Below are 22,482 nucleotides of genomic sequence, written 5' to 3' on the forward strand. Positions count from 1 at the left end.
GTAAGATCCGTTCACTATCTCATATCATTGAAGACAAATACCTTCCCATTCAGGGAACATGTAGCTGTGCCCTTCTCAAAGATGATTTTATTTTTTATTGTTTACCTAAATGTTAATGTGGTCATTAAGCACCGAAGAATGGTGCTGAAGAGTAAAACATCTTTCCAATTTTGAATACCAACACAAAGCTCTCAGAGTAAATCTTGAGATAACAAGGTGTAGAGCTGGATGAATCTTGAAGCAGCATTCACTAAAAACATAGATCTGTCATTAGTATGGTGACAGTTTGCTGTGTGCAAGTTGACTACACTTCAATTGTATCCCTTAGGCTGTGAAGTGCCCAGTTATGACTTGAGCTCATGAAAGATGTAGTCATTGTAACAAGGTTAGCCAGGTGGACTTCCATAAAATGACCAGATTAACAGCCCCACTCAGGGAGCCCTGGCTGACAGATATAAACAGGAGTGTCAGGGGTTCTGCTCACAGAGCTGCATCAGTGTCAAGGACTCTCCATGTGTAAATAGAGGGTGACGGGATATGGCATCTGTAGAGTTATTTCAAGAAAGTACATTTTTAAAAAAAATACAAGTTTTTGTTTGGTCTCACTCATTGATGGAATACAATACTGAGGGCAAGAGTCTGTAATAAAAATTGTCTAAATTCACTGGTGGTATAGATGTTAAAGACTGCTACAAAGTGATATGAAATTGAAACTTTGTGCTTTGCACGCATCAGGACTGAATCCCAAGAAAACCAACTTTAGAAAGGAACCAACAATTTTTGTAGCATGATAACAGACCACTTATTGGATGGACTATGGTTGGCATAGCAGTGCAGTAGAAAAACTGAACTGTCAATCTTACTTAACTGATTAAATTCATACCAAGCAATTGTCTCTGACTGAATATGATAATAAAAAGCAGCATTGCAAATCATTTTCTTTTCAAAACAAAAAAAGTGAAAGTTCTCCTCTGCAAAGTCCAAAGGTTTGACATGCCAAATCTGCACAGGTTTGAACAGACAGTGCAGGCACTGGGCTGAATGGTCTCTTGCTGCACTATAATAATCCTATAGACAGAATTGTTAGGCTGGTTCTACATCAGCTGACTGAGTTTTGGAACAACACTCACCAGCTTTCCAATGCACTGCTGCTGAGAGGCATTTTCTCCGCATTGTGGGTGAGCATTGATTTTACAGAGTTTGCAACGCCATCCTCGTTTAGAATACCCTTTAAAAAAAAAGCACAAGACAATAAAATAAACCATCCTGTAGCTCCAGACTTACACTGGCTCCCTGTACAGTTTACCCCTTGCTAGTATCTGGTGGCCTTGCAAATCTACCTGCTCCCTCTGCTCTTTAGTCTCTGGTTTCCTTTCCAAACTCTTATTCCAGTTACTGAGCATCTCCATCATCACATGTATGTACAAACACCGGAACTAGGATCAAGAGTTGTTAACTCAGCCCTGAGCTGCCCTGTCTTTCAATAAGATCACAGCTCATCCAAACACCGCATTTCAGAATCGCTCCAAATCCTCCCGTGGACCTGTGTCCCTGGGGATGCTGCACTTACAAGCACAGTCTCTCCCAAACTTTCTGCTCCCATGCTTCTGAATGTCAAAAGCCTCCCGCAAATCACCTTCTTTGGCCTGAAGATTAGCTCAGCTCTTTTTTGCTTCGGCTCTGATAACCCCTGCTAACTTTGAGACATTTCACACTATTACTGCTGCTGCATCAGGGCAGGTTGAAGAATTGGTACAAGTTTTGTCCCAGATTGGACCAATGATGTGAGAATATAAATTTTTAATCCAAAAATGACCTGAATTTTGGTGCACATTAATTTTTCTTTGGCAAGCCTGATCCAATAATAAAACACTTTAAAACTCAGGCTTGCATCCTCTATGTGAGCTGTTAAAATCATTAAGGTTACAATTGTGTATGAAATGCACACTGGCCAAAGGTCAGGGCTAAGTCAGTAGCCATAGATTTCAGGTTGCTAATTACTGGTGATCCCCGCTTTATAAACAACCATCTTACGAATGAGATGCCATAATAATAAAAGATCTGACGTGCATTTATTCATCCTTACTAACAATATTTTATATATCGTATTGTGTTCTGACTAGTGAATAAATTGATTTATGAAAATACTTAAGAACAGACACCATTCACAACCAGAGGACTGCCTGTATTATATAGTGGCTAAATACAGTTGATGCTGGAAATCTAAGAGACACTCAGAAAATGCTGGAGAAACTCAGCAGGTCTGGCCAATTTGTGGGCAAAGGAACAATTAATGTTTTGAATCTAGTATGACTGTCCTTCGGAATGGAACACCATTCACTTCCCTTCGGCTCTAAAGAAGTCATATTGGGATTTGAAACGTTAACTCCATTTCTCTTAGTGGATGCTGCCAGACCTGTTGAATTTCTTCAGCACCTGGTGCTTGTTACAGATTAAATAAAGATTTCAAAAGATCAATTGGGATTGAAAAACAGAATCCCTTTGGATTATTTGTCATCACTGTTCTAAAATACAAGCACAACGCCTCTTCCTGTCAGAACTTTTTCATAAGCTAATCTAGCATTCTATCTTGCGGCACTGGTGTAGCAGAAAGTATAGTCACAATTCTCTCTTCTTTCTTTCCCCCTCTAAAGGGTGAAGTGTATGAAATAAAATTCTGGATGGTAAGCAGCAGAAACTATTTTGCTCCTTGTATTGGATTCTAGGTACCATTCATTGTTGTGTTCTGGCTGGTGTAGTTACTGCAACCAAACTACCTTTTTCCTCAAAAAAATGCTAAACAATTTTGACATCGTCTTGCCATAACTAAAAACCAAAAGGTCAACAGAAACTTCTTGAAATAGTATCCTTTGGGTTTATGATGCACTTCAGCCTCTGCAGGGGGCCACCAATCTCTAAAGGCCTCGCTTGTGCCTGGTTCCTCTAGATCAACACTAGAGTGCGGACGTGACCAAGGAAGAGCAGCAGATACTCAGGTTTTACAAGCCCCTCAATGGCCCACTGCCTGAACTGGAGTCAACTTTGAAAAGGCGTGGAGATATTTTAAAAATCAACCTATTCAGAAATGTTATGACACACATCGGGAACAGGTGGCACTTTAACCCAGGCCTCCTGGCTCAGAGGTAGGGATGCTACCATGGCACCATAAGAAATCAGCTTAAGTAGAGTCCAAGGGTGTCTAATTTTCAAATGGTAAACAAGGATAAATCATTAAAAGAGCCTTAACAAAAGGCACCATCTTACCTAAAATTGTGTAGTTTATTGTATGACAGCAATAGGTACCTTTAACATTACCCATTTCAGCATATTTACCACCACCAGGAGCCAGAAGTGATAGATCTGTCCCCATTGGAACAGATTATCAATCAACAGACCTGTCTTCATTGGAAGAGACCGTCTGATTCTTGACCCAAAGGCTCTGTTATCAAACTTAGTGAACTAAAGCAACTTCAACATTGACTCTTCCAGAACCATTACCCTAACCGCTGAATGGTCTTCGTGGTTGAGAGCAGCATTAAACAGGGATGTCAAATATTCCACATGCAGGTTGATCAGCTTCAACATTGTATTGGGAGACAGAGCCCAACATCCTCCGATCTTTGCTGAACTCAGAATCACAGGAGGCCATTCACCCATTGTATATGACTTGGATCTCTGAAGCACCAATGCACTTATTGCCACTCCCCTGCCCTCTGCCCATAAGCCTGTACATTCTTCTCATGAATCCAACTCTGCTTGAAAGTGTCATTCAAACCTGCCTTACCACAATCTCAACCTGTGCCTTCCAGATTCTAACCAAACACAGAGGATGATTTTCCTCATGTTCTCATTGCTTTTTTCTTTGCTAACAAACTTACATCTATGTTGTCTGGGTCTTGAGACTTCCCACTTCCAATAATTATCCATGTTTTTGTAAAAAAAAAGGCTTCCGTTGAATCTCTTTCCATCACACCCTCAAGCTCAGGATTCCAGATCCTAATGATTCTGCAAAACGATTGTTCCTCATATCATGGTTGCTTTTTTTTTGCCAATCACCTGAAATTGTTGTTCTGTGGTTCGCTATCCCTCTACCAACAGAAATCAATCCGCTCCGATCAGACGCTTCTTTCAAATCTCCCCTCCGAGGAAAACCACCCCACATTTTCCCCAGTTTTAGGAGCTGATGTTCCTCATGCTGATAACACATTCCTGTGAATCTTTTATGCAGTCTCTTGTTTTGACTACCTTCCCAAAGTGCAGCGCCCAGTAATGGGCATTATACTCCAGCTGAGGCTAAGTTAGTGCTCCTTGCAGTGAATGGGTAAATGACACCAGATGGGGGCTTTTCAAAAAAGAAATTACTCCTTGATGTATGAGAAAGGAGTGAATGAGTCACTAAACTGCAACTGCTGCATTTTTCATTCTCTTATTTGAATGTTTGCAATTTTTGGTGGGGTGGGGGGAGAAAGGATGAAGCTGAACCATCCAAGTCATTAAAAGTCTAACATATCACTGCATTTAACACGTTGGATGGCCATCTGCTCCCTCGGCTTTCTTCCTGACTTTAAAAATCGGCCCTTGGGCATCTTTCAATATGCCTCTTGTCAAGTCCCATCGCAGGGTTAGACTGTATCGTTTGGATTGAAGGTCATCGTTATTGATTAGCTCAACTGAAATCCTTGCAAAGCTTTGCAAAGTCCTGGCCGCAGTGTTTTGATACCAAAGAGTTTGTTAATTTGTGTCCTCTAGACATACCTGGAGTATTTCTGAATCAATACCATGTAAGAGTGCTAACAAACTCACGAGGTAGAGGAATTGAAACTTCTGTAATAATCAGATAGAACTACAGAATCCCTATGATGTGGAAGCAGGCCATTCAGGCCACACCAAACCTCCAAACAACATCCTACCTCACCATGTAATCCTGCATTTCCTATGGCTAATCCACCAATTCACCCAACCTGCATGTCTTTGTGACCAGTTAGGAAACTGAAGACAGTTGCCCCAAGGTGGAGTCGAACCTGGGTTCCTGATACTGTGAGGCAGCAGGGCTAATCACCAATCCACATGCCACACGATAAAGGGCATTCTATCTGCAGGCCAAACCAGCCCACTGGCCATAAATACAAAAAGGGAGTAATTACTCTATTTACAACTAACTATTCCAGCCAGGAATTCAGGAGGATTACCCAAAATAATGGCTAGTGGTGAGTTGTACAGGTCTTGTTCAGGGGTAGACCGATAAAACTCACGGAGTTGGGAATTGTACGATCTGTGGATGGGGTTAGATAATGAGTGGGAGGCAGTTTAGCAAGGAGCATCAACACAGGTGTGGGCTGAATGGCCAGCATCTGCACTGTAAATATTTGCATTTATTACGCCATGAGGAAGAGGGCTCCCAGCAGAGACCCCAGGACATCCCACTTGGCATAATCCTTCAAAAACACACTCTGCTTTCTTCTTTCAGCTGGTTAAGTCATGCCCTAAATACTCACCAAGCTTAGTTCTTAGTTCGTATTGTCACACAAATCTTTGTCAAAGGGCACTGTAGAAGTTCACAAAGAGTTAGGGGTCTGGTGGTCAAACACACCGATGCACGTTTTCGGGTGGATGTTGCGTTTGTGTTAGTTCCATGATTGTTGAGACTTTGTCAACATGTATGTGGAGCAGGCAGACGTGGGCTAGATTTAATGGGATACCATGTTCCACTCTCCTCTGGTGAGACGTTGGTTGGTAGCCTGCCCAAGAAAACGCCAGCTGCCCCCACAGCCACTTAATACTCAACAAAGCACAGGTCAGCTTGGGACTAGACCCCTAACAAAGAGGTGGTACCCAAAGTCGGTGTACAAGTAAATCTGGGATACCAGCAACAACTAGCTGGCAAGCTCCCGGTAGGTCCGTGAAGGAAGTGGTGTGAGTTTTAAAAGGCCAGGGGAGGGGTAAAGGTGGGGAGAGATTGTGAGGCAAGGGGAGGAATACTTTGGTGCAGAAAAGGCCAAGTGACAGAGCCTGAACAGATGATGACCAGCCCAAACATGGTGGGCTGAAGGGCCTTTCTGCACCTTCTTTAAAAAATGACTATAACTCGGATTCCAAGTTGTAGGGGGGAGTGTGACACCTCCAAAAAAGGAGGCTCTTCACTCACTTCAGCCACATTTTGCACACTCAAACCACATGGACTGTCCGCCTGGCATGGGCCTCTCCCTGTTCGAGGTAAAACAGAGAGTAGGTGAGGCGCTCCAAAGGCCAGTAATTGGTCAATGACAGGCAAAGGTCCAAGGGTAACTGAGCTACTGATGTGTAGCCTACCCCTGCCAACAGGAGATACACGGGGATGGACAGAAAAGGTGGTGAGCAAGTCAAACACTGTTTTGCATGACTGCCTGCCTGCCTCTAAAAATCGAGCCCACTGTGCTTCTCAAATACATATGAACTACGTTGGTTCGGCAGCAGCAAAGAAAGCAGCCCAATCAGCAACTCAGATTGAGATTTGAGAGATTATGGCCAAATCCTGAACTGCCTAACCAATAAACTGAGTAAACTTAAAATAGTGATGGCCTCTTCTGGACCTCTTCCACTAAACAATAAATCACTGGAATTTTTCAGTATGTGCAGTTGCAGTGCCAAATTCACAGAAGATTTCCAAGCTGTGGTTCCCAGCAAAGATTGTCATTTTGTGTGGTCACTGCATCTATATAAGACATTACTTCAGCATTTTAATCATTCTGACATGACTGCAGTGTTAAAGGATTTCAGATCTGGGAAATGTAATCAACAGGAATGAGCGAGGCAGTAACCACATGGTACTTCAGACCACCACAATAGACCCAAAGGATCACAAGAGCCTAGCAGCAAATGATATATTTCAACAGGGGCAGCAGCTCACGAGTAGTAGGTTTGGAACCAAACGGGAACCATTATTTGGATCCGTGATATCCAAAGTAAACTTCATACTTCATTTCTATTGAAATGCCAATCAAACTGAAGAATCGGGCTCTCAGCAGGCCAGGACGTTAATCACAAACTCTTGACAGAAAAGATAGAACAGTTGTAGCTTTTAGACCAATTTATTTATGTATCTACTTAACTTTGAATGTCCTTTCACTTCTGCATCTTGCACATGAAGTCCTACCAAACATGTTGTAATTCTGACTGAGGTATAAAATCATGGATATGCATATTAAACCAGATGGGTTTTCCTTGATAGCAGCTAAGATAATGCTAGCTATAAATGTAAAAATGGAGAGGAAGAGTTCTTAAAAATATCCAAAAAGCAGCAGTGTAAGGAAGGGGAATGTTGGTCAAACAGTGGAGTTAATAGTTGAAAAGGAAATGGTAGCCGAAATGAACAAATATTTTGTTCCTGTCTTCACTATAGGCAATCCACAATAATTCCAGTAACAGCTGTAAATCAGGCAGTGGAAGCAGGTAAGAGAACTTTGTGAAAATACAATCACTAAAGGAAGTGAGCGAGGTTGAGCAAATTGATGAACCTGCAGGATGGCAAGTCTCAGGGTCCTACAGACTCCTTCCTAGATTCTGAAAAGAGGTGGTTACTGAGGTCATAGATTTGTTGACGCTAATTTTTCAAAACATTAGATTTTGGAAAGGCAACATTAGACTGCAAAGTAGCAAATGCAAATCCTTTATTCAAGGAGGCTAGGGGTCCTCAGATCGGGAAACTACAAGACAGTTAGTTTAACGTCTGTTGTAGAAAGGTGTGAGAATTGATTAAAAAAGGTACAGGTAGGCACTTCAAAACAAAAACATAACTGGAAAGCGTCAACACGGTTTTGTGAAAAAGAAATCGTGCATACCCAATACAATGGAGTTCTTTAAAGGAATAACCTGCACAATGGACAAAATTGAGCCTGTTGACATACAGCAGTTGGGTGCAGGTGCAGCCGGTGGTAAAGGAGGCAGTTGGTATGTTGGCCTTCATTGGGAGAGGTTTTGAGTACAGGAGCAGGGATGTCTTGTTGCAGTTATACAGAGTTTTAGATTATTGTGAGCAGTTTTGGTCTCCTTTTCTGAGGAAGGATGCTCTTGAGGGAGTGTAGCGAAGGTTTACCAGGCTGATTCCGAGGATGGCAGGTCTAATGCATGGGGAGAGATTGACTAGGTTGGGATTGTTTTTGCTAGAGTTCAGAGAACAAGGGGAGATCTCAAAAAGACTTAAAATTCTAACAGGACTGGACAGGGTAGACCTGGGGGGTGTGGGGTGGGGAGGAATGTTCCCAATGGTGGGTGAGTCCAGAACCAGGGGTCACAGTCTGAGGTTTCAGGGTAGACAATTTAGGACAGAGATGAGGAGACATTTCTTCGCCCAAACAGCAGTGAGCCTGTGGAATTCATTACCACAGGAATTAGTTGATGCCAAAATATGCAAAGTACTCTAGAGGTGACTAGATTGTAGCACTTGGGGTGAATGGGATCTAAGGTTATGGGGAGAAAGCAGTATTAGTTGAGTTGGACAAATCAGCCATGATCGTGAAGAATGGTAGAGCAGGACTGAAGGACTAAACGGCCTCCTCCTGCCCCTATCTTCTATTTTCTACTTCCACAAGATATTTGATAAAGTGCCTTAAAGTTATCATACAAAGCAGGAGCTCCTGGTGCAGAGGCTAACATATTAGTCTGAATAGAATTTGGCTGGCTAGTAGAAAACAGTATGCATTTCTGTTTAGCAGGATGTGATGACAGGAATAGGCTAGAGGTCTGTGCTGGGACCTCATCTTTTTATAATTTATATCAATGACTTAGGTGGCTGCAAAAGGCACAAGTGCTGATTTTATAGATGTCAAAGAAAAGTCAAGTCTGTTATGAAGAAAACTTAAGGGGATTATAGATGGAGTGAAAAACCTGGCAGATGAGTACAATGTGGGATAAAAATGATGCTGCTCACTTTGACAAGAACCTGGAGATTACTTAAATGGAGAACAACTGCAGAACTCAAGATGCAGAGAGATCCAGGAGCTTTAGTACATGAGTCACAAGAAGTTAGCATCATAGAAGGTTCATAGAATCCATATAGCATGAGAAGCAGGCCATTCAGCCCCATCAAGTCCACGCTTCTGAAGAACATCTCACTCAGGCCCATAGTCCTACTCTATCCCTGTAACTCTGCATTTCCCATGGCTAATCTACCTAACCTGCACATCTTTGGACATGCAGGAACAAACCAGAGAAGACACACACAGACACGAGGAGAATGTATAAACTCCACACAGACAGGGGCCCAAGGGTGGAATTGAACCTGGATGCCTGGTGCTGTGAGGCAGCAATGCTAAATACCGAGCCACCATGCTGACCCCCAATGTAGTATATGAATTCCATTTTATTTATTTGTTTGTTCATAGGATGTGGGCATTGCTAGTAGTCCAGCATTTATTGCTCATCCCTACCTGCCCAAAAGGGTAATTATGAATTAATCACATTGCTAAGCATCAGGAGTCACGTGTAGGCCAGATCGGGTAAGGATCGCAATTTTGTTTCTCTAAAAAAAGGGCACTAGTGAACTAGATGGGGGTTTTTCCAACCATCTACAATAATTTCATGGTCATTGACTCTTGATTCCAGAAGTTTATTGAATGCGAATTCTCTATCTGCCATGGCAGGATCTGAACGCAGGTCACCAGAACATTACCTGGGTCTCTGGATTAACAACCCAATGGTAAAACTGTTCCGGCAATGCCATTCCATATACGAAATATGAACAAAGAGCAGAATTAGACCATTCAGCCCTTTGAACCTAACCCACCATTCATTAAGATTATGAATTCAGTATGATTATGACTGATATGTTTGAGCTTCAAATTCCCATCTATGCCAATTATATTTTATGCCCCTACTTATCAAGGACCTATCTAATAAAAAGGTGGTTAGCTTGCTTGCTGGTTATTGTGCAATAATACAATAATTATTGTACAATAACCAGCGAGCAAGCCAGCAACCTCATTCAGAATGCAAGCTACCAAATCTTTGCAAGAGCCTATCTAATAAAGTCAAAATACTTCAAATTTCCAGCATCTGCAGTTAAAAAAAGATAATACTGGAGAAACTAGTCCATCGAGCAACATCTGTGAGGAGAAACAGTTACCAGTTCAGTCTGATATGACTCTTCTTTGATACTGGCCTCTGTCTTAAACATATTTAATTATTTGAGAGTTCTCTGCCTCAGAAGGCAGTGGAAGGAGGTAATTTCTCATCCGTGTCCTCCTAGCGCTGGTCTCCCCAACAAGAGGAAAACTTCCTTTCCCCCTTCAAGACTATCGAGGATCTTACACACATCAATCAAGCCGCCTCTCATTCCAGTGGAAATAAACCCAACTTTTTCTCAAAGATAGCACACTCATTACAGATATCAATCCAGTAAGCCATCTGTGAGCCACCTCCATCATATTTAGATCTCTCCTGAAATAAAGTTGGAAGTCACCAGGCTATTGTCAACAGATTTATTCAAATATCACAAAGTTTTCAAAGTGTGGGCAGTGCCCTGAAACCGTGTGATGTTAAGTAAACCTGATGGACTATAACCTGATGTTGTGTGACTTCTGACTTTGTCCACCCCAGTCCAACACTGGCATACCCACATCGTAGCCTCCTCAAAATAGGGAAACCAAAGCTGCACATGGGATGCCGTACATGTGCTTATTATCATATTGCATCTTTTGCAAACATTATTAAGCAGGACCTGGGGAGAAACATTATTTTTCTTCCTATTGCCTTAGGCGTGCAATTTGAAAAAAAAATTCAGATTGGATGCGAAGCCCCAAAAGCAATTGTAGAACTAATCTGTTATTCTGATTGAAATAATGGCTACAAAAGTGAAAATTATTACTGTACCTTCGACACAGTTAAATGCCCCAAGGGACTTTGCAGCAATATTATCCAAAAGCTCACTAAAGGAAGTAGCAAGGCAGATAAGCAGCCTTCGCTAAGTGTTTCAGGAGCATCTTTAAAGAAGGGGAATTGTTGAGGTTGAGGAAGGGACACCCTGGGTCTGACACCACCTCCCACCCTGTCGTTACGGAGAGCAGCATATGGTCTGCCTTTGAACTCTGGAAAGTGAGGTTACCTAAGGTTATCTGAAAAAACACTGGTGAGCTAGTAAGCCTGTCCTTGCTTTGTTGCCTTTGATCTTTCCTCATCCAATCTTCTCGCTGCTGCTATCGTCAGCAAATAATGCTTTAAATGACTGCAGTGCTATATATAAAAGAAATGCGTCAGGAAAATGTATCCTGCTACATCAATGTAAACTATTCCATCCTGGATCCTTGTAAAAGTGCAAAATATTCATAGACTCCTAATTTCCTTTGCTAATTAAAGGAGAGATGTTCTTGACTAAACACAAGTTGAACCAGGAATCAGACCACAATCCGAGCAATTAGTGTTTTTTCAGACTAAAGAATGAATTTTGGGCAGGTTCAGATGCTTAGGATTTGACAGGACCTTTTAAAAGATTCACTTCCACTGCACCAAGTGGGACATTTATCAGTCTCTATTATTTATCTGTGAATCACCATATGAAAGAGTACCAGGCCAGCATTTCCACTCCTTAGCAGTTGGAAGTGAGTTAACACCAAAATGATGCCTCTGCATCTAAAATGGGTTTTGTAGAATTCTGACAGCAGGACTGTGGAAGGGCAATGCTTGTTAAAAATTATCCAGAAACAAGATGAGACAACACTTGGAACCCTGAGCATAAATTTTAGTCTCCAGAAAACTGCGGAAGGCTATGGAGAGAAGGCTGAAGAATGGTAATAGCTGGGTAGCCCTTTCAGTAGTCAGTACAGATACAATGGGTTGAACGGCCTCTCCCTGTGCCATAAAATTCTATAATTGTATAATTCTGTAAAAATCATTTAGACGCACAGGAGACGATGCAGAAAAGATCTGCAAAGAAGGAAACAGGGCCTGAGAAGTTAAAGCCATCGGGAACAGCTCAATAAATTGGGGCTCATTGTATTATTGCACAGATCTCAAAACTAGACAGGCAGTGTACTTTTAAGATAGTTAATAGCACCACAACATGAAGTTCCAGCATCGAAAAGTACCTGCCTCACCTTCTATAGAAATAGCGGTAGCCTGCTTCCAGTTACTATAGCCAGATCCCAGGCTGCATGCAAGTCTCATATCTTAAGCGATGTAATAGTTAATGTTGTTACTAAACTTCAAGACATCTGTGTCAACAAAGACTCAGACTTTTGGTATAAATGTTGTGAGGGTTACGGTGTAGGGAATGCTCGGACCATGCCATACTGGCACTGGTGTTTCAGTCAGAAAAAACATCCAGGCTCTTTTCTCTTAGAAAGAGGTCAGTGTGTGACCTCATAGAAGTCTTAAATTATGAAGGGGCTTGGTTGGGTGACTGTAGAGAGGAAGTCTCCAGTTTGGCAGGACCTTCAAACCTAGAGTACAAAAGTGGTCACCAACAAATTCAGTTAGGAGGAGCTACATTAGCCAGAATGCAGTTAGATTATGAAGCTTATTGTTACCACATGGACTAGCAGATGGGAACAGAATAGGTACATTTCAGGAAAAGATTAATCTGATGAGGGAAAAAAAGAATAGAAGGTTCTGCTGTTAGGGTTAGACAAAGTAAGCTGATGCAAGATTTAAATGGAGCACAACTATTGGCACAGACTGGTTGGAGCCTTTTTTTACAGCTTGGACAAGGATAATTGTTGGTAACATGATTCCTATAAGACGTGCAGGGGAAAGGGGAAAAAAAAATTGAACAGAAAACTAGTATTGTTTTACCAGAGGCATATCAAAGTCAGATTTGTTCACTGATGAATATGCCATGCAAATTTGTAGATTTAAAGTTACAGCATATTATTGGGAATTAGACTAATCTTTCAAGTAACAAACCCACATTAAAAAAGCCAAGTTCCGGTCTCCAAGCACAAGGGAAAAAACATAAGAAATCTAAGCAGCAGTAGGCCATCTGGCCCCCTCGAGCCTACTCTGCCATTCAATAAGATCATGGCTGATCTCTTCATGGACTCAGCTCCACTTACCCGCCCGCTCACCATAACTTTTAATTCCTTTACTGTTCAACAATCTATCTTTGCCTTAAAAATCATTCAACAAGGTCGCCTCAACTGCATCACTGAGCGGGGTATTCCACACAGATACACAACTCTTTGGGAGAAGATGTTCCTCCTCAACTCCGTCCTAAATCTCCTAATAATCTCCCCACTATTTTGAGGCTATGCCTCCTAATTCTACCTTCAGCCGCAAAACATGAACCATATAGTCGGCAGGATTTGAACCGATGCAGAGTAAGCCCAACTTCACCTCACAAAAAAAGAGCAGTGCTTGAAAGCTTGTGATTTCAAATAAACTTGGACTATAACCTGGTGTCATGTGACTTCTGACTTTGTTTATCCGAGTGCAGCACCAGCATCTCCACAACTTGACTATGACTGTACACTTTGGGGTGAAGTAGGCATCTCTCTTCTGGGAATTTCACACCACTGTTCAGCAGCTGAAAGAAATTCTCAATGCCTTTACTTCTGATGATTGTCTTGAAAACACAGCTACCGATCGACTGCTACGTATAAAAGAAGTGTTAATGATGAATCATAGACGCAAGGATGGTTCATTGGTGGACCAGAAATCATGGAATCCCAAAATTCTAGCTTTCAGTTAGTGAGCACCACTGAGCACATGGCTCAGTCAACATGAAACATACCTACAATCATGTGATGGCAGATGTCACAAAATGTGGGCTTTTTGAAGACAAATTCTTGGAAGTTGTGTGACCTTACTGGTTTGAGAGGTAATGAGACTTGGGACTTCCTTGCTGGTGGTTCATTGATGGGTGGCCCCTCTGGCAGGAAACCAGTGGGTGGTGTTGGTGGTGGAGTGGGTGGAGGTGGCAGTATCTCTGCTGGGAATTTCACTTCACTGTTCGACCGCTGAAAGAAATTCTCAACACTTTTACTTCGGAGGATTGTCTTGAAGGACAGTGACCTCTTCAAGCGTTGAAGCTGCAGAATGAAAACAGAAAAGGCATCATTTTCACTAAATAGACCATGGAGAACTGGTATAAAAAGACCAAAACAAATATGAAATGCAGCAATCAAAGTCATTGTAGAAGAAACGGTGAGGGCGTTTCTTTATGTCAATATGACTAGAAGTAGATTCAGGAAAACAACAGAAATCGCTTCAAAAGCTCAGCACATCTGGCAGTATCTGCCGAAAGAAGACAGAACAAATGTTGAGTCCAAGTACCCTTCCATAGAACTCTCCACAGATGCTGCCAGACCTGCAGAGCTTTTGCAGCTAATCCTGTTGTTTCTGATTTACAGTATACATAGTTCTTTCAGTTTTTTTTAACCTTAGTTTCAAGAAAATATTTTGTTTATTCCCCCAGTTTCATAATGCTGATTGTCTACATTGTCTCCTTCTCCAGCTCAAGGTTTATAATGCAGACAGCACATGCAGGGGCAATTTGGCCCATTTTATTTAGACTGTACTTCAAAAAAGCTATCCATTTAATCCCACACCTGACTTCAGACACCCCACACTCCCACCTTAATTGTGAAAACCTTTTCCACCTTCAATTATTTACCTAATTGGAACATTGGAACAAATCCGCTTCAATCACATTATAAAGTGAAACTCTCATTATCTGGCTCTTTTTTTACATTTTTCATCCCCAGCCCAAAAAAAGGGTAGGTGTCACAGGCAAAACCAACAAGTCCTCCCACCAAGGCTCTAGCTGTGCCTATGGCTCTTGGGCAAAAGGTCTTGCTGGGCTACTTCAGAGTGAACCACATAGTTGTGGGTCTGGAGTCATATCAAGGCCAGACTACATAAGAACAGCGGATTGCTCTCCTTTTAAGAGAGGAGGGAACTAAATGGATTTTTACAACAATGACTGGTCATTTTCATGATCACCATTACAGAGGCTACCTTTCAATTCCAGGTTTATTAATTCCATTTCATTTCATCACGGGATGAGAACTCTTGCCCCATAACATTGGGTTGGCTGTCTGAATTATCAGTCCAGTGTAATTACCACCACATTACTGTCTCCACTTAGTCAATGTCTTTCAGTACCTGAGTTCCAAACCAAAGGAAACAGTTCCTCCCTATTTATTCTCAAAACACTCATTTTCTAATCCTCCGGTAGATGAGACTTAGTACCTGAAGATAAAGCATACAGATCAGAAGATTTCAGATTTAATTTGTTTTCTGGACAGCATTACCGAATTTTAAGCAGAAAGAGTTTCGGGCAATATAATTGGCCTCATAGTGCCCTGGAGGTAGGACTATCAATTGGAGAAGAGTGCGCCCTGGCTCCTGATGGCTTCACAGTTACCCTGGCTCAGTATTTGTATGGGAGAGCAAGCTTCTTCATGAAGTCTCTGTCATGGAGTGTATTGCTAACACTCGGTGTTCCTCAGCTAGAAGAGGAAACTAGGTGAAGTAACAAACAGAGCAGCAAGGACAAAATACTTTGAGCCAAAGGGAGAGCAGTACATAGTCAACAACAAGCACAGCTACACCCATGGCTTCAGACATGTTGTGTGCGTGTTAATGGGCAACTCAAATGGTCCAAATATGGATAAATAGACATGGAAGAGGAATTGTATTTGGTTTTTATGTTTGTTCACAGGATGCAGGTAGGTTAAGGCCACTAATAAGGAACAGCCTATGGTCCTTTGGGACGACATTGACTCAACCTTTAATTGCTATTTCTGACAATATTCTTCAAAATTCACCTTGTTAACCTATACATCATTTTTTTTTTGCACTTAGCTTGCTCTAAGAGGAGAGGCAGAAGTGCATGCCACGCCAGGATATCCTGGGATTCTGGGCACCAGCGCCATATTTAAATTGCAGTCATGTGTCAGGTCACTTGGTTAGTGTGGAGCTGCTTTACGTTGTCATCTGAAAGATTACCTCCGGAGATGGAGGGGCAAGTTGGCAAAGATCATGCCAGCACACCATGCTAGCCTGCAGTCAGTCGTTCTGTCACCTGTGTCAGTGCTGTTTCCATGACTTGGGGAAATGCCCAGCAATGCAAGAAGGTCAATAATCTTCTGTGCTCTGCCAGGGTGTGCGCGCCACTATCCTCTGTTATACGTCTGTTACTGCACCAACCTCCAACCAGGCTGTCTAGTCTACCAATCTTACTACTGCTCACACAACATCTTCCTTCACCCATTCACACGTTGCAAATTCTCAAACAAATAAAAACAGAAGGAACTGCAGATGCTGGAAGTCAGCAAAAACAGAAATTGCCGGAAAAACTCAGCAGTTCTGGCAGCATCTGTGGAGAGAAAGAGTTAACATTTCGGGTCCAGCGAAGGCTTGCGGGTGGGTCACAAAGTTAGGAAAATAATAGATGGAAACAGCAACATAGTGTTAAGTAACAAGGTAATGGGCAAGTTAAACAAAGGAGGTGACCTATTTAGATTTTCAGAAGGCCTTTGACAAGGTGCCAACACAAGGCTGCTAAATAAGAGCTCATGGTGTTAGGGGGAAAATGCACTGGCATGGATAGAGGATTGGCTGACTGGCAGAGAGTGGGAATAAAAGGGGTCTTTTTCAGGATTGCAAATCGGTGACTCGTGGAGTTCCACGGGGATCAGTTGAGGCCACGACTATGTGTCATATATTAACAACATGGATGAAATAATTTAAGCATTGTTGCCAAGTTTGCAGATGGCACAAAGATATGCTGAGGGGCAGATATGGTGTTGAGGTGGTGGGGAGGCTGCAGAAGGACTCGGACAGTCTAGGAGAATGGATAAAGAAGTGACAAATGAAATACAATGAGAGATAGTGTGAGGTTATGCCCATAGGTAGAAAGAACAGAGGGTGCAGACTATTTTCTAAACAAGGAAAGGGTTCAGCAACCTGAAGCTGAAGGGACTTGGCAGTCAGAGTTCAGGATTCTCTAAAGGTTAGCATGCAGCTTCAGTTAGCAGTTAGGAAGGCAAATGCAATGATAGTGTTCATTTCATGAGGGAGAGAATACAAGAGTAGAAATATACTGTTGAAGCTGTATAAGACTCTGGTCAGACCACATTTGGAATAGTGAGAGCAATTTTGGGCCCTGTATCTAAGGAAGGATGTGGCTGGTGTCAGAGGGGGGTTCAGAGAAGGTTTACAAGATCCTGGGAATGAAGAACTTGTTATATGAGCAGCAGATGAGGACTCTGGGTCTGTACTCAGAAGGTGGAGAGAGGATCTCATTAAAGCTTAAGCAGACGTGGAGATGTTTCCACCTGTAGCAGAGACTAGGACCCAATGGCACAGCCTCAGAGTGAAGGGATGACCCTTTAGAATGGAGAGGAGGCGGAGGAATTTCTTCAGCCAGAGGGTGAAACTCATTGCTACAGAAGGCTGTAGAGGCCAAGTCATTGAGTGTATTTAGGACAGAGATTGATTGATTGGTTGGTTGTTTGATTTTTGGTTAGTAAAGGGGGGGGGGGCGTGGGGGAAAAATCATGGGTTACAGACGGGAGGCAGGGGATTGGGACTGAGAAACCTAACATCAGCCATGATCGAAGAGAGGAGGAGACTTGATGGGCTAAATGCCTAATTCTTCTCCTCATGTCTATTGTTTTATGGCCCACAAAGCCCAAGCCAATGGATTGTAACCAGGGCATAATGTTGTAAATTCCTGATTAACTATCTGATTGCAGCTCTGCATGAGGGGAAAGAAGTATTCATCCGCTGTATAGGAGTTTGATTAAAGCTGAACTGATCAAAGCATTGGTATATAAAAAAGATAACTGAGGAGATGTGACATGAAATGTTCAATTGTCTACATAATAGTATTGATAATAGATCTAATTGGCCAACCCACGAACTGTAAAAAAAACAAACAAACAAACAGTCACAAGAGTTGATCTCAAAGTCCTTGTTCACAACATTTACCAATAAGTTGATCCAGGATCCTCATGATTTGAATCAATTGGCCACAGTCATTAATTCCTGAGGGGGTCCTTCAAGTAAGTGATAGGAGAGAGTTAATCGACTGATAAATTTGTTAATGAAAACGGGATTTACAGCATTAGGAATACATTTGCTTGCAGCTGTATATTGCTCATGGAGGCAGTGACATGGTAGTAATATCACTGATAGAATAATCCAGAACTGTTCTGGGGTAATGGGATCAAATCTCACTGCAACAGATGGTGAAATTTGAATTTTAAAAAAAACACACAAATCTGTAATTAATCTCAATTAAAAGTTTTTTTAAAAAGTTAGCCTAATGGTGACTATATACTGCTCGTCTGGTTCACTAATGTCTCTTAGGGTCTGGCCTACATGTGACTAAGCCCACAGCAATGTAGTTGATTCTTAATTGCTCTCTGCTCAATTAGGAATGGGTAATAAATACTGGCTTAGCTAAATGATTCCCACATCCTGTGATGTATTGAAAAAATTCCTTCACAATCATGGCTAGCTGCCCTACAAAAGACTGTGTATACAGCATTCAATACTAAGATAATGTATGGCTTAGAAAGGGTGGACACTGGGGAGTTGTTTGTTAGAAACAGCCTTAGAATTAGAGGGGGTAAATTTAAAACGGAAATATGAGGAGACATTTCTTCAGCCAGTGGTGGGCTTGTAGAATTCATTGCCACAGAACGCAGGGGAGGCCGGGACATTAGATGTCTTCAAGGCAGAGATTGGTAAATTCTTGATCTCAAGGAATCAAGGGCTACAGGGAGAGTGCAGGGAAGTGGAGTTGAAATGCCCATCAGCCATGATTAAATGGTGGTGTGGACTCAATGGGCTGAATGGCCTTACTTCCACTCCTATGTCTTATGGTCTTATCCAGTCTTCGAATGCCACACTAAAGATATTTGCTGGGCAGGGTCAGAGCTGTGGTGGTCAGCTGGACAATGGGAAAGTGGAAAACGCAAACAACAAAAGGTCTTGTGTCTCTCTCACAGTGGAATGAGAAATTTCAACTGGCCAGTCCACATTCTGGAGAGAGTTTCTTTGTAACCTATGACCCCAGAGTGAATTTTAAAAAAGTCCCGTCATGGGAGGTGAGCATTGCTGGTCACTCCAGCGATGCATTGCCCATCTTGAATTGCCTCGAGGGCAGTTAAGAGTCAGAGTCGTCGATGACGACACCAACACCAACAACGGGTCTGAAGTCACATGTAGGCCAGGCCAGAGGAGGATGGCAGATCTCTTCCCCTGAAGTTAGTGACCCAGATGGCTTTTTCCCCCCCACGACAGTCATGATGCGATTTGAACCCGGGTCCCCCAGCACATTACCCGGGTCTTTGGATTAACATTGCAGAGATAATACCACAGGGCCATCACCTCCCCTTAAGAGGTGAATGGTCTCTTGATTTGTTTGCTTGTGGCAGTTCATGATGCATATTGGATGGTGGTTAAAATTTAAAAAAAAAAACTGACCCCAATCTTCACGCCTGTGGAGATAGATAAATTTCCTCTTCCACCTCTCTTCCCTACTCAAGTTAGACATGTCTCTTTACCAGTTCTCAAAATGGACAGAGAACCTTCTTTCACCTTACTTGTGGTGCAAAGTGAGCCCACTTGGGCCATCTCATTTGTTTTCAATGTCAATATATTCATAGAAATCTAAACTCCCACTGATGTATGTCCTTTATTATTTCAAAATACACATGCTGACAAAGAAACAATAGATTTTTAAAATCAGTAAGGGAATCAAGGGTTATGGAGACGAAGGCAAGAAAGTTGAGAATGATCAGATCAGATGTGATCTTGTTGAATGGCAGAGGAGGCTCGATGGGTTTAATGGCCTATTTCTTACGGTCATTATCTTTATTGCTGTCTGTCAGGACGAACGCAGGTGGCAAGATTTTCCCAGCAGATAGATGTCCAAGTTTCACTGAAGGTCCAGTGATCATATCATACATTCATTGCAGCTTTGATCCCATTGAGCTGATTAGTTAGTAATAATCTCAACCTAATACTTAAACCACTGGATGACAATTTTGTTTAACAATAGGTCAAGACCCAAATGAAAACTGTTATTGAGCCACCTGTCATGCAAAACCATTCCAAAGACACACACCAAATGGACAAGCCCCACAGTCTCACTGTTTCTCCCCCCGCGCCACCACACACACACACACACACACACCACCCCCCCCCACCAGGAAACAACTAAGTGAACACTGAAAGATTCACAGCTCCCACTTCCTGATCAATTTCCCACAAAATGTTTATGCAGCTTTAAATAATCGCCCTGTGAGCTGCCAAAAGCTGAAAACATTGAAACTGTGAAGCCATTCTGTGAAATTATAAATAGATGTCTTGCGGCTGATTTTTCACACTTAATTTAGACTAAAAATTGCTTCCCTTTTCCGATCACATGCAGCTCATCACTCTCATGTTGGAATGCTCACCTCTGCCGAGAGAGGCAGCAGGCTGGTGCTAGAAGCTGTCCTAATATACAATGAAAGCTCCTTCCCGTGGGAATTCTAGTATTGTTGTTGAAAGTGGAAAGTCTTTTCTTGTACAAACTTGGATTTATATACCAGCACCTTTCCCGATAGAACCCTTTTAGAACCAGGAAAGTAGGAGTTGCCTGGTTATTTGTAATTAGCTTTAGACTGGAATGGACAGTAGGCTGTTTCTGTCCCAAGAGAGACTAGTGGCTGTAGTTTGAAGGACAGTATTCCACATCAAGCATCCATTTTGACAGGCTGCCATGGGTGCCTTGGAAGGTTTAGCAGATTATCATTCTGTTCAAGGTGATCAGTCATGAACACCCCTTCATAAAGTCAAGTCGTCCTGGGAGGGACTTGAACCTAGAACTTCTGGTTCTCAAGGCGAGATTGGGAACTTTGCAATTTTACAATGTGGTCACACTAAGTAGGGGCAGGGACAGTCATTTTGTACACAAACAGCCACCAGTAATCACATAAGTGGGCATCTGTTCTTGTGACGGTAGACGGTGAATAAGTGTTGTCCAGGAAATGGATCCCTGTGAGCACTTAATTATTTTATGTTAAATTGTTCCAAATTTATATATACACACACACCTGTGTATGCACGTATATGTGTGTGCGTGCGCGCGAGCATCTCACAGGTGCACGCGCAGAGAGATGGAGGAATGTCATGAGAGACGAGTGTAAAGTCAGTGACTGACTCACTGTCCCATTTCAAGCTATTGTGCAAAATCCAGATATCCAAAGTTTCTCCTTCTGGGCAGTTAAGCTGCTCATGTTTCAGATTTTACTACAGGTCCACTTACTTGATGAGTTAACCTGACCCAAAACTGGGATATTAGAGATATGATAGGCTACACTGATTTGGATTCTAGGGGAGAGGGGCAGGGGAGCAGCTATACTGGGGGGGGGGGGGGGGAAGAGGTGAAAAAGTGAGTAGTTGAACATCCTGGAATTTTTGGTCCCATTTTATATACAGCACCAGAGGCAGACTCTGAAACAGCGCAGTGCAGAGATCAAAAGAAAAATAAACAAACATTGATAATGCTAACTTGCCTGTAGAGTGTCCAGGGATGTGCAGACTTGTTGGATTAGCCAGAGAAAAAAAAAGTGGGGTCACAGCGATAGGGTAGGATGCTCTTTGGAGGGTCAGTGTGGAATCGATCGGCCTAAATGGCCTGCTTCCACACTGAAGAGTTTTTCGTGATTCTATGAAAACTGTAGAATCTGCTACTAAGCCCCAATAGCTGAACGCACAACATTTCAGGACAAAGCAAAGCAAACTGTTTGATTGGCAGCCCATCCACCACCTAAACATATATGCCACCACTGATGTGTTGTGCACTGCAGCAACCCAAGCTTCCAGTAACAGCACCTTCCAAACCCATTAACTCTTCCAACTAGAAAGACAGATACACAAGAACAACACCATCTGTGAGTTCCCTTTGAAGCCACTCACTAGCCTGACTTGGGAAATCAAAACATTGAAACTTCACTGTGGAATTAAAATCCTGGAGATTCCTTCCTAACGACATCTTGGGTCTATCTACACCATATGGACTGCATTGGTTCATTACTGCCTTCAAGGTTAATTAGGGACCAGCAACAAATGCTGGTCTATCCAGACATTTGCCTTCCCTGTCAAGGCAATCAGATAGACACAGGCACTTGGGAGAAGTGTTAGAGTGTCCGCACATAGACCTTCGAGTGAGGGAGTTGATGCTTTTCAGAAAAAGAAGGCGGAGAAACAAGACAGGAGAAGAAGAGAAACACAGCATCACGTAGCACCAAAAAGGAGTCATTAGGCTGGTATCAGATCTTCAACAGCAGTGTCCAATTAGTGCCATTCTCCTGCACTTCCAATATTGGTCCGCATTGTTCGAGTTCAGGAATTTATCTAATACCCTTTAACATTACAACAGAATCTGTTTCACCACTCCATCAAAGCAGAGTATTCCAGTTTATAATAAGATTCTGTATGAAAGAAAGTTCACATCTCCCCTCTGGCTCTTTTGCCAATGATCTCCAATCTGTGTCCTGTGGTTGCTAACTC

At 42.4% G+C, this 22,482-nt stretch overlaps 1 protein-coding gene across 6 annotated transcripts in view; it reads right to left on the reverse strand.

The window, feature by feature from the left end:
• LOC125466451 (SH3 and cysteine-rich domain-containing protein 2-like) overlaps window positions 1–22,482 on the reverse strand; it is a 121,127-nt gene that overhangs the window by 42,424 nt on the left and 56,221 nt on the right. For 5 of the 6 annotated variants that reach the window (XM_059638787.1, XM_048560973.2, XM_048560970.2 and 2 more), the window contains exons 2-3: window positions 13,700–13,997; window positions 1,131–1,228 (exon numbers count right to left, since the gene is read on the reverse strand). In XM_059638787.1, the coding sequence (XP_059494770.1) occupies window positions 1,131–1,228; window positions 13,700–13,997 (396 nt within the window). The remainder of the gene's footprint in view (window positions 1–1,130; window positions 1,229–13,699; window positions 13,998–22,482) is intronic. The other variant, XM_048560972.2, reaches the window with a different exon arrangement.

This window comes from Stegostoma tigrinum, chromosome 31, assembly GCF_030684315.1.
Source record: "Stegostoma tigrinum isolate sSteTig4 chromosome 31, sSteTig4.hap1, whole genome shotgun sequence".
Taxonomy (NCBI): Eukaryota; Metazoa; Chordata; class Chondrichthyes; order Orectolobiformes; family Stegostomatidae; genus Stegostoma; species Stegostoma tigrinum.